At 46.0% G+C, this 12631-nt stretch overlaps 1 protein-coding gene across 5 annotated transcripts in view; it reads right to left on the bottom strand.

Annotated features, from left to right (window-relative positions):
* ASAP2 (ArfGAP with SH3 domain, ankyrin repeat and PH domain 2) overlaps nucleotides 1-12631 on the bottom strand; it is a 177173-nt gene that overhangs the window by 30246 nt on the left and 134296 nt on the right. For all 5 annotated transcript variants that reach the window (XM_046662932.1, XM_046662931.1, XM_046662930.1 and 2 more), the window contains 4 exons: nucleotides 10066-10114; nucleotides 9816-9982; nucleotides 7254-7387; nucleotides 133-227 (listed from right to left, as the gene is read on the bottom strand). In XM_046662932.1, the coding sequence (XP_046518888.1) occupies nucleotides 133-227; nucleotides 7254-7387; nucleotides 9816-9982; nucleotides 10066-10114 (445 nt within the window). The remainder of the gene's footprint in view (nucleotides 1-132; nucleotides 228-7253; nucleotides 7388-9815; nucleotides 9983-10065; nucleotides 10115-12631) is intronic.

A 12631-nucleotide genomic window follows, 5' to 3' on the forward strand; every position in this document is an offset into this window, starting at 1 on the left:
AAAACAACTTAGGCTGACGTATTCCCTAAAGAAGCAACAACTGACATACCCCAAACTCGTCATCCCCTGCCTCTCGGGGCTCAGGTTAACACCACCAACCTTGGAAGCAGGAATGGCCAGTCCCATACTTACATGTCGCTGCCTGGGCTGGGTTTGACCGAGTCCTCAGCTGGAAGGCAACACTCCATGATCTCATTAAAGCCTGCATTCCCAATATTCTTGGCAAGCTGCAAAAACAAAAGCCTATTTCAGGGTACTCAATTATTAATACATTCCACTGCCTCACAGTACTCAGACATCTGATGATTTATTTAACGGCCACTAAGAAATAGAGCAATAAAGTGGTTTGCCTTTAATGAAGACAGACAAAACCCAAACCCCCAAGGTACCCATAAAACGAGAAGCAGCAGCAGGCCTATTACAGAGGAGCGTCCTCATAAAACGTCCCCCAGATAGAATGCCTGGACAGACGGACGGGGAGAAGCAGTAACTTGGTCCAATGTGAGTATCCATCCTTACCTACCCCCACAAAAACCCTGTGCTCCGACTGCCATGGGACTCGAAACCTTTATTTACGCCAGTGAGGAGGTGGCTCCCAACCCGGGAAGCCAAGATTCCGGTTCAAATCCTGGTTCTATTTACTGGCTTTGTGACCACAGGCAAGTCAGTTTACAGTTCGATTTTTTATCAGTAAAATGGGGATAATATCCACCTCACTGGGTTGTAATCATGATAAAATGGGACAACTTAGGTGAAAGCATTCAATAAACTGTAGCACTAAAAATGTAATGTATTTGTTCCAATGTGAGGTCCTCACTTGCCAATCAACCTTCTGACTTGTTAAAAATTAACACATTTTAATTAATGCTTACTGAACACCAGGCAGCAAATACTGAGATAAATGTCACAGTTTGTCTCACCCAGGCTACCCTGACAGTACGGCAGCTGGCATCCTTCTGAACGGAGGCATGAACACGGATGCACTGGGAGTCGCTCAGGAGCAGGGATTCACTCCTCACTCCCAGCCCTCGGCTCAGCACCCAACAGACCGGTTTCCAGATCCGATTCTTCCGTGTTTAATGAGACAAAGAAAACCAAAGGGGAGCACCTCGCACTGTGCTTTGAGAGAACAGATACTTCATTTCCACGTTGGAAACGATGCAATGGGGAGAAGCGACAGTTCTGATATTAACTCTCAATGAATTACTCGGACAAAGGCTTACGGGGATGTCCTGAGAGACAAGGCTGCTGCCTGAATGGCCTCTCCTCTCTCCAGGGGGAAGTGGCTGAAGGAACCACCACAGGGATCTGGGTTAGAGAAGGTCGGACTTCCTGGTGGCAAGTAATGTGAAATAGTAAAAGGGTATCGTGAGGGATGCCAAAGGATGAAAGAAACATGGGGGACAGCTTAATAATCGGGCGATGAGCTTTCCTGATTTTACCTTGTCCTTGACAAATGAACAAAGCTTCCTAGCTGGCCCAAAGCACGAAGCACTAACCTACTCTGTCTCAGTCCTCAGTCCTGGCCCGGTGGCCTCAAGCCAATGTCAGGTGGCAAAACCCTAGGTGCCCCACTGCAGTTTCCCTAGAGACAAGGCTGATGGTCAGGGTGGTACACCACATCAGGTGACAGGGGCTGATGTACTGTGGAGCCAATGCCAGCTAAGGATTTCTTCGGATTTCTTTCAATATCATGGACACTGTCACCTAGCCAAGCACAACCGTTTTTAGAAGGTGAGTGACAGAACAAGCCATAGCTCCCCCTCTGTGAGCGAGGGGCCCTGATGCCTCCTGGTCTGTGGTAAGCAGATGGGAGAGAATGTGAGGAGGAGAATTCCCTGGGAAATCAGAAAGCTGCTTCCCTTCTGCTTGGACTTGGCTGGTTTACTAGGGGACAGCTGGTCCAGGGAGCCACCACATCCATGCGTCACACTCGTCCAACGCAGAGAAACGCACCACCTCACAGTTTTGCCAAGTTCCAGTGAATCTTTCAGCCTGCAGAGAACCCCTCTGGAATCATCAACAAAAGCAAAGCAACTGCAGATGGAGGCTGCAGGGTCATGTGAAGAAAACGGGGGCCCCAGCAGGCCAAGAGGGCAGGAGCCCAGGAAGCAGGAAGGCTGATGCTAAGCAGCCCCCACACAGAGACCACCACCCAGGACTCAGGGCTGCGCCAAGGCAGACGCAAGGCCAGGTCAGATGGAGGAGGGTCAGGGTACTTAGGTACTGCACCACTCAGAGAAGGGAACCCCAGCCCCAGGTGAGTCCACACATGCACGCTGAGCCTGCAAGTGTGCTGGGCCCTGGGCATGAGAAATGATGCTGCTCAAAGGGAGGTCAGTCTCGCGAGACAGAGGATAATTAAAAAGAAAAGAAATAAGGGCTGGCCCCGTGGCCGAGTGGTTAAGTTCACGCACTCCACTTCGGTGGCCCAGGGTTTCACAGGTTCGGATCCTGGGCACGGACATGGCAGTGCTCGTCAGGCCGTGCTGAGGCGGCGTCCCACATGCCACAACTAGAGGGATCCACAACTAGAGGGATCCACAACTAGAATATACAACTATGTACTGGGAGGCTTTGCGGAGAAGAAAAAGTTGGCAACAAAAGTTAGCTCAGGTGCCAATCTTAAAAAAAAACAAAAAAAGGAAAAGAAACGCACCGTGATGAGGCTGGAAAAGAGGTGTGCACTGAGCACTACGAGAACGGAGGGTCAGGGGCGGCAGCAGAGCAGTGACCTGGTCAAGACGACCTCTGAGCACCCTCACTCTGCATGCAACCCCTCGCTGCATGGAAGCCCGAGGACAGGGGCCAGGAACCGCACGTTTCTGAGACCCTTAGCAGCACCCTGTGCAGGGTCCTCTGAGCCAGAAAGAGGCCTTCGATTTTCTCTAGAAATTGCTTTTAGAGTCTGGAGTGAGGATGGGGGAAATCTCCTGTCCCGTATTTTCAGGTTTCCAGGTAGAGGGACATCAATTACTGTGACATTCTTCTCCGAATTTACACACCCCTAAGAGACGAGTGGGCACGTGAGGGAAACCATTTCCCTGACTGTGGAGCTCAGGAGAAAAATAGGTGCCTACAGGACACAGCGCTAGGGTCAGTCTGCTCCTGCTGCCCGTGCCCGGGGGGGGAGCACTCGGCAGGCTGGCACACTGTCACCACACAGGTGAACCACCACATGTGTCGACCAATTCAGCTTCTTCCAAGAACAAACCAGACTTCTGAACTCTCAATCAGCTCCAAATTTGTGTAGGGAAATGGTTTGTTCTTTATTGGGCCCCCTCAGATCCCAGAAGGGTGGAAGGCTTACAGAGCACGGCACACCTTTAATACATAAAAAATCTATGCTTAGCAGGAGGTTTTCTGAAAGCAGATTGCTTTAAAATTGAAAATATTAAGCTGGTGCATGCTAACATAGTGAAGGTGGCGCGACTGCCCAGGACTAATCTAATTAATACTTCAGTGACCCCAGCTTCTTTCCGCTGAGGAAGAAGGGTGTCTAAAAGCAGGTAAAGAGAAGAAAGATTACTACTAACCAGCCACCTTCACGAATGCGGCTGAAACCCAGTCAATTAACATGGAAATCAAGCATGCTTTGAAAGAAAAACAAATTTAAAAAGAAATGGTCAAAGTGCCACAGCACATCATCCAGGGAGAGTGTTTGCAAACTCGAGGCCAGAAAATGATTTACAGAATTAAGCAAAAGACTTTTATCATGAGGAATATGGTGAGACCATATGGGAGGACAGCAGTGACATTTTATGGGGTGAGCTTCTGTTTATTTAGGAACACAATGCCAGCCAGAGAATGAAAATTCCTACTCATGGATCTGCTGTCTCTGTCATTTAAAAATCCCTTTCCTGTCACAGCACATCACCCTGAGATGGGGGCTCTATTACTGACCTACCTGAAGACAGAGAAACACTACTCCTGTAAAACACCTTTGTCCAGGCTGCACCCACAGAGATGCTGGAAAGTTACTTTCCAGTTCACCCTCTTACTTCTTTAATAGGGTACTAAGAGTCTAATTAACATTTGCTGCACAAGAAAACATACGATAATGAACAAATCAGCCAAAGACGCTGACATCACTGCCCTATGAATCTGAAAGGTTCATAAATGGAGCAGACAATCAGAGTGAACTTTCCTGTGGATTCACACATTAGGACACATGGATCATTCTTCTGAAAGGATTTTGTTAAAGTCATCTTGGAGGAGGAGATAATAATGATAGCTAATATTTTACAGTTTTTACTACATGCCAGACATAATTCTAAATACACACGCACAGAGAGAGGGAGAGAAAGAAAGTGGGGGAGGGTGTGTGTGTGTGTGTGTGTGCGTATCAAGCCTTCAGAAAATCCTTTGTTCAGGCATCTGTCTAAGCAAAATAAAATAACTAGGTGCTTTGAAAAGGTCTGAAATTCCTATGCTTTACAAATGAATACTCACACCTGACACGTACTCTCCATCTGTTGCCTAACTTAATGGCTGAGGAATAAGGGTTTGGGACACAATGTCATACCCGCAGCCCTGGCACACAGTAATGGGGTGGGGTTGAGAAGTAGGGAGATGGATGTCTGCCTCCTGTAAGCAACCAGACAGGCAGAGTTCAGGGACAAGCAGAGGGTGGAAATAAATCCACATGATTCATGGCCTCCTGCCCTTTGTTTTTCTGATAACCGCCCAGGAAAAGACTTAGATAGGGAGACTTGAAAACTACAGCAGAGACCAGACATTGAAAGATCTGCAGACGCTGACTGGGAGGGCTCTGCCTGATATCTCCATAATGGTTGCGAGTTGGCCAAACTTTACTCTCCTATGAGAATATACAGACAGAAGCTCTGGGAGACAGAAACCAAGATCTAAGCCAGGGATCAGAGCCACCTCATCTTTTCATCAAAATGGAAACGTTTTCCTTTCAGCCTTCTTTGGTGTTTTCCTCTTTGGTAGGCAACAGAAGCTCATGAACATCGTCAGTTAAATTTTTGAGACACATTTAAGCAGGTGTAACAGACGTGTTGGAGTCAGGCTCCTACCAGATCACTAGAGCCATTATTAAATGCTCACATGGCCATTATTAAAATTACATCATATAAAATCATAATTAAATAAATTATATTAAAAACAGTAATAGGGGCTGGCCCCATGGCCAAGTGGTTAAATTTTCGTGATCTGCTTTGGCGGCCCAGGGTTTGCTGGTTTGGATCCTGTGCACGGACCTATACACGACTCATCAGGCCATGCTGTGGCAGTGTCCCACACAGAAGAACGAGAAGGACTTATAACTAGGATATACAACTATGCACTGGGGCTCTGGGGAGAAAAAACAATAGTAATAAAATACTCAACACTCAACACTTCCTAATTATTTTACTACATTTTACTACCCTCTATGTTTTTGAAGTTACTTATGACTCTTGTATTTGTATGGTGAACTTACTATAAATGGTGTGCTGTTAAACATCTCTTTCCCACTGCACACTCAGTAATTCACACTGGTAGCCTGAAACTGGCCATGGTGGGAGTATCTATATCATGGGAATAGGGAGACTGCAAAGCAGGGCTTTTTTTTTTACCCCGAGAGTTGGCTGTTAAACGTTTGTTGGGGTTGGGGAATGGAACAGGGATGAGGAGGGACAGCAGTGACATCTTGCCACAGGGCAAGACGACCACCGCAAAGGCCAGTTTACATCCCAGCTTCCTCAAAGGTTAAGGGTGTGAGCTCTGGAATCACATTAAAGGGGCCACCGCCCCAGACCAGGCTCTTTAATACACAACCTTGGGCATATTTAAACATTCTAAGCCTCAGTTCCCCCTTTGTAAAATGGGGATAATATACCAAGGTCATAGGGTTGTAGTGAGGGGCAAATGAGCTAATGCATAGAAAGTGCTCTGCAAAGTGCCTCGCATAAACTAAGCAATTATTATTTCACCATAAATCACAACGCTTCCCAGTGTTTTAAGAAAATTAGTACAGCAGTATAGCACATGCCATAGTTTATCAGTGCTCAGTGAGAAGCAATTGTGTTTCTTTGAAAATAGACTGTGAGAATCTCAAATCTACGCCCTCATCAGTTACGCAGACTACTACGCGCGCACACACAGCTCTACCAAGCAGGCAGGTTGTGTGCATCACTACGTTAACAATAACCACAGTGTGTAACCAAAAACACACCGCTCAGGCCTCGCTGAGGGTGGCTTAGTTTTAAACTTGAAGTCACCAGGGATATCACTAAATGGGCTACCAGAATCCACTCTAGTTTCTCCCAACTCTGTCTTTCAAGACCATAAAGAAATTCCTCGGAAAGACTGGAAGGATTTGACAGGATAGTTCAAAATGCATTACAAGTTCACACACGTTGGATCCAGAGTAGTCATCAATGAGATTTACGGCCTCTTGAGAGGTATATTGACCACAACAATTGATTTTCTGTCAAGACTACTGCTCTTGACACTAAAATCAACGGCAATCAATATCCACTTAATATTTACTGTCCAATGCCCGGCTACCCCAAGAAAGAATTACCAACACTGCTTTCTAACCAGCAGTCATGGACTTTGAAAACAGCCCACAAAAGCTCACATTTTAGGTGGCCCCAAAGTACCACCTCGGTGTGATGTGCCCTGTTCCTCAGTGGGGCCACAGACTCAATACTCTGAGAGTTAGTTACTTCACAGAAAATGCTTCAACCTCCTAATAACGATATATACTGCATGGCTCATGTGCTATCACTGAACCGAGAATGAAAGATCTTTTTTAGAAACAAAGGCAGTAAAAGCAAAGACCAATATCTCTCCCACAGAGTGACAGTAAGGGCAGAAGAAAAGTCCACTTCAGGCTCGAGCCAGGTAGTGACCAGACGTGGCAGAAATCAGCTGATGACTCAGGGAGAATGAGTCCTTTACTGTCCCTGGGCTTCAGGTTCTGCATCTGTCTACGAATGGGGTGAACAAGACCATACCACCACCCTATTCCAGAATCCTACTCTAGTCTCAATGCTCCTTTTTGAGTTTCACTTCACTTTATTCATTTAAAAATAAAGTTTTGCAACAAGAAGTGCCCTGAAGTACTAGTTAGCTGAGAAGGAGGGATTACCAAAGAGCTTCTAATTGCCCAAATCCATCTGGCAAACATCAACACCACCAGCCCAGTGGAGTTTCAAGAAACCAAAATGGATTTAAAGGCCAAAATAAAAACTTAGCTTTCATCTCATTTAGTTCCATTCCAAAATCAAGGATCTGAAAATTACCAGCAGCTCAGATGTTCCCAATACATCTAACGTCAGGGACTGCATCCTGGAGTAGTGAACCCCCAGCTCTCGGTGGATTCCAGAACACTCGATGCAGGTCAGAATGCCCAGATTGGTGGAAAGCCATGTAGGATCTGTCAAAGAGAACAGGGAAAGTTGGAGCTTGCAGCCAGTAGGCCAGGGTCAGAACTTTATTCCTGCATAATTTCTAACCAGGGAGTTTGGAGCATGAGCATTTTTTTGATACCTGGTGCAGCCAGAACCTTCATTCATCCATGATTACCACTAGTTTACACACAATACACATATACGCACATGTCTGTTCTCTCTCCTCTTCCTATCCCTCCACCTCCCCAGCCTTCCATTCATTTATTAAGTGACAGGTGCCATGTGCACAAGAATAAATAGGACACAGTGCCCTCTAGTGGCCATGGGTCCCTGGAGGGCCATCCTGAACACAGACACACCCATCACCAACCTGGTCTTACTAGCAAAGGGGAGGGAGAGGAAAACTGAGGCCCACCAAAGTCTGGTTCTATAGGGAACAGACTTAAAACATACATGTTTACAGGTTCACAAAGATGCTAATAAGGACAACAGAGAGCACATACTGTGTGCTGATGCCATGCTGTGTTCAGTACTTCGGGAGCAGCAATGACAGCTCACATTGTGAGAGCTTCAGAAATTACAGATCCTTTCATAACACCTCATTTACTGCATACAAGAGACCCAGGAGGTGAACAGGGCAGGTGTCTTCACAATGCTCAGAAAGGAGAAGGGCCTTGCTCGAGGCTGCAGGTGGATGCAGAGCCAGACCACAGTCTTGCCTTTATCTGGGCTCAAACCCATGCTTGCACCAGCCACCGAGTTTCTCTTCAAATCATGTTTACTTATTCACTGAAGCATCCTACTATGCCTTGGCACATATCTTTCTATGTGCTTGGCACATAGCAGGTACTCAAGAAATGCCTGACAGATGAATGCTGAATTTACTGAAAATGGGGCATTCAAAATAAAATGGCCATTATCACGGCCCATAAGTACAATTCTCTTTAGAATTGCTTGTTGCCCTTAGAAACTCACATCAGGTAAATATCGCAACCTTGGTCACTAGACAATTGTGAAGTTATTCTTAAAAAGTTCACGTTAAACATATAGACAGAGAACTGATTGGTGGTTACCAGGGGAAAGGGGAAGTGGGGGGAGGGCACAAAGGGTGAAGTGGTGTACTTACAACATGACTAACAATAATGTACAACTGAAATTTCACAAAGTTGTTAAATATCATAATCTTAATAAAAAAAAAGTTCACATTAAAAAATTTTATCCATGCTAAGAAACACTTCCCGGCATTTGTGTGTTCACGTCACTGGATCTGTTCTATGGTATTGACGGCACCATGCTTTTGGTAGGGACAGGTGTACATTTTAGACTACTTTACATCAAGTTTTTACAACACCCATATTGTCTTAGCATTTAAAAAAACGTACATAGCTTTGATTTCTTTATAAAAATGTTTTAAAAGTCTAAGTACTATACTACCCTTATCTTTTCTTAAGAAAAAGCACGATTCACTACTTATCAATCCCTAAAAGGTAAGATCCAAAAAGATCTTAAAAGATGCTGCCAAAATGGGTCAAGACGCCCATGAGATAATTCCTCCAGTTACCCCCAAACACAGCCCTCAGGGTAACAGGAACCTCATGGAACTTCTCAACTATCCACTCTATTTTTGCTGTGTTTGTTTTCAATAAAAATTGTCAGAGAATTAGAGGAATGAAAAGGTAACTGACAATTCTAGCCAAGCCACGATCTCTCTCACGTTACGAATACTCAGAAAACACTCTTCTGTAGCTCCCTTGCCCCAACACCTTTCCATCTTAATTAGAAGACTGTCAGCTCCTCACACTCTGAAATCACTAGTTGTTAAAATCTGCAGCGATACGCTCTGTCCATTAGAGATGAAGTCCCTCACAAGCTTTATCAAAATGTGGAAATAAACATCTCATTTTATAGAATGTGATAGCTAGCAGGCCTGGAAATAATCCTGACCTGTTTGTTCATTTTCCATAGAGGAAAACTGGTACCTGACAAAGTGAGCGGCTCTTCCAGGGTCACAGACTAGACAGGGGCTTCAAGTTACTACAGAAGTTCCACCAAGCAGTACAAAGGGAGGATGGAGTAAATCCCAGGAAAAGCCGCCCAGACACAGCCTCTGGAGCCAATACAAAGACCAGATGACCCTGATTTCACCTCGGCCTGTGCTTCAGTTTTCATTTCTCAGCAAGCATTTAAATCTTTTCAGCTCTATCAGGCCATCTTCCTGAGGTCCTGTTCTGAGGGCCAGAGGAGCCATCTTCCCACCCTTCCCCCCACACAGTCTGCACACAGCTCAGCAAGCATTTGTGTGACGGCATGGGATGAGCTCAGGCTGAGCGGCACTGAACTCTGTGGTGGAAGTGAAAGGGAAAATCAATGACTGGATTCTGTGACTCAGAAAGGGATTTAAACGTCAGAGAGTTCGGGGGGGGGGGGGGGGGGGGGGGGGGGCCCGGGGGCCCCCTGGCGCCCCGCAGTCGCAACACACGTCATTGCCCGTCATCCTCTGGACTTCAGAGATGATCTCCTTGGTCAGTTCTTGGACTATGTTATTTTCTCCAGTATTGTCGTCTCCCTTAAATGCATTGTTTAAAGCTTCTTCTTTGCTGTTTTGCAGCACAGACATCCATCTAGAAGGGTAATAGTGACACTGTGTTGAATCCTAAGGACAAGTGCTAAGTCCCAGCCTGAGTCCCACCCGCAAAGAACTTACATGTGACATTCCTGTTCGTCTTCAGCTTGGAAGTGGTACGTCCTGTCATCTGCGCAGCAAGAGGAGTTTCATCAATTGTGAGCCCAGACAGTAATCCATGCACAATTCCAAAAGAAAGTGGTTTACAACTAATGTCAGGAATAACCTTGACTCTCTGCTAGGAAATCAATGATTTGTATAAAATTGAGCACTCGCTCCCCTCCTTCACAGATGGGCCTCCGCTTGCTCCAAGACTGTGGCTTTGTAATGCAAATTAGCGAAACTGCCCCTTCTTCCATTCAAGTCTAAAAAGGCACAGCTTCCAAAAACTGAAGCTATTCAATGAAAACCATCACTATCTTTTCAGAAGCTTCATTTTGGTAGCTTGCTACAGAGTTGGCCCCCAAAAAGTAATTGTTAAAGACCTCTGAATAGTAAAAGCTTTTTTGAAGCGAGTTATCTTAGCAGTTTTCTGGCCTTCTTAGAAAAAGATTATTAGGAGAAACTCTAGCAACATAATGCTATGGGAGTGCTTGTATTACAAATATAGCGAAATCAAGAGGAACTGCTAACGATGGAACACAAACTCTTATGCTCACACAAAGCTGGCGTCAGCAATGTTTACAAGGGTTTTGCCAGACCGCTGACCCCCTGTATGCACAGGAGAGAGGAGGGGGCACATGATGTGTCAGTCTTGCCAAAAATACATAACCTCAGTCCAATTGGGGGAAAGCATCAGAGAGACCCAAATTGAGGGACACTTGACCAAAAAATGGATCAACAGTCTTCCAAAAAGTTATCATGGGGGTCAGCCGCAGTAGCCTAGCAGTTAAGTTCAGCATGCTCTGCTTCAGCGGCCCAGGTTCGGTTCCCAGGTGGGGGCCTACACCACTCGTCTATCAGTAGCCATGCTGTTGCAGCAGCTCACATACAACAAGAGGAAGATTGGGAACAGATGTTAGCTCAGGGCAAATCTGCCTCAGCAAAAAATTTTTTTAAAAGAATCAAGGTCATAAAAGACACAGAGAGACTACAGAACTGCCATAGACCATAAGAGACTCAGATAAAATAACAACTAACTGCGAGGTGGGATCCTGGAGAGAATCCTCAAACAGGAAACAGACATTAGTGGAAAACTGGTAAAATCTGAGTAAGATTCCTCACTAATAGCATCATCCCAATGTCAATTCCCTGGTACTGATAGTCGTACATCAATGACAGATACAAAAGGTAATATGTACTATCGGAAAACTGTACTAAGATGTTGACATTAGGGGGAGCTGGATGAGGGATATATAGAAGTTCTCAATTCCACAATCAGCCCAAAACAAAACAAAAAATTAAATATAAAAACAACAAAGAAAAAAAAGTGAGGTGATCCAACTTCTCCAGATGGCAGAGCAGTGACTGCTCTTGGGGACACATAATAAACATCTGTGCCCCTCAAGATGAGCTAATACGTCATCTTCCAATAGTAGTTTTTATACTCCTGGAAGCACTTTGGTTCTTAGAACAATTCTTAGTAAGTTGGCTGGGAGGAGACGGAGGCCCAGAGAGGTCAAGTGGCAAAAAACAAGAGTACCCAGCAGTGGACGAGTCAGGTTTTCTGATTCCTGGTCTGAAACGCTTCCTGCCACACCATCTCACCTTTACTCTCCGACACCCAGCGGAATGGAAATACACCCTCTCTCATCCCCACCCTGTTACTGAGGAGAGGAACAGAGTTTAAGAGACCTGTTTCAAGATCAGAAAAATGAACTTGATTTTGTGAACTAAGTATTAGTGACTGTACCAGGCTGAACTGTTGGGAGGAGTTTCCACCACGTGCTGGAAAGAGAGGAGCGAGGCCTCTCTCCCTGCTCCCACCTTCTCCCTGATGAACACAGCCTCATCTGGAGCAGGGAGCGGATGGCAGGTCCACATCCCACACTAAGGGGATCTCGGAGTTCTCAGGAAGCTGTGCCGATGGCAGGTAGTACCTGAGACGTGTCTACCACTGAGCCACTTCATGGCCAGACCAGGAACAGCTCAGGAGGAAAATCAAAGAGGCAAGGGGGAGCAACCCACTTCCTTCGGCTCAAGGAATTCTTGCTTCTCCACCTGAGGCTCTGGCCCCAATTGGCCACGAACCTGTCGTGTGGACCCGGGAAGTTACCAACTCCCCGTGGGTCCATCCTACTCAAAGGACTGACCTAGATCATCTCTGAATTCTCCTGCATCTTCCAACACACCTACGGTTACTGAGTGACTCAAGGATAATGGCTTAGGACTTGAATTTGCAAAGGGTGGGGTCAACCCGAGAAGGGCTGGCCTTGCCATGAAAATGTCCTCCTTGAGAGCATGGCCTGTTTATAGCTTGATCAGAGTGAGGAATCCCTGCCTAGGGGAGAGAATGGCAAAGGGGGATCTTGCAGGAAAATAAGTGAAGCCAGTGGTCTGTCTGTTATTCTTCTGGGCTCTCTAAGCAATTCCAAGATGGCTTTACAAGGTAAGGGTCAGGAGGGCGCAGCGGCTCCTGGTGCCTGGTAGACCCACACCTGAAATATCATCCTCGCTGCCTATCGTGCAGCCTTTTATTTCTCCAAAC

This window comes from Equus quagga, chromosome 5 (assembly GCF_021613505.1).
Source record: "Equus quagga isolate Etosha38 chromosome 5, UCLA_HA_Equagga_1.0, whole genome shotgun sequence".
In the NCBI taxonomy this organism is placed as follows: Eukaryota; Metazoa; Chordata; class Mammalia; order Perissodactyla; family Equidae; genus Equus; species Equus quagga.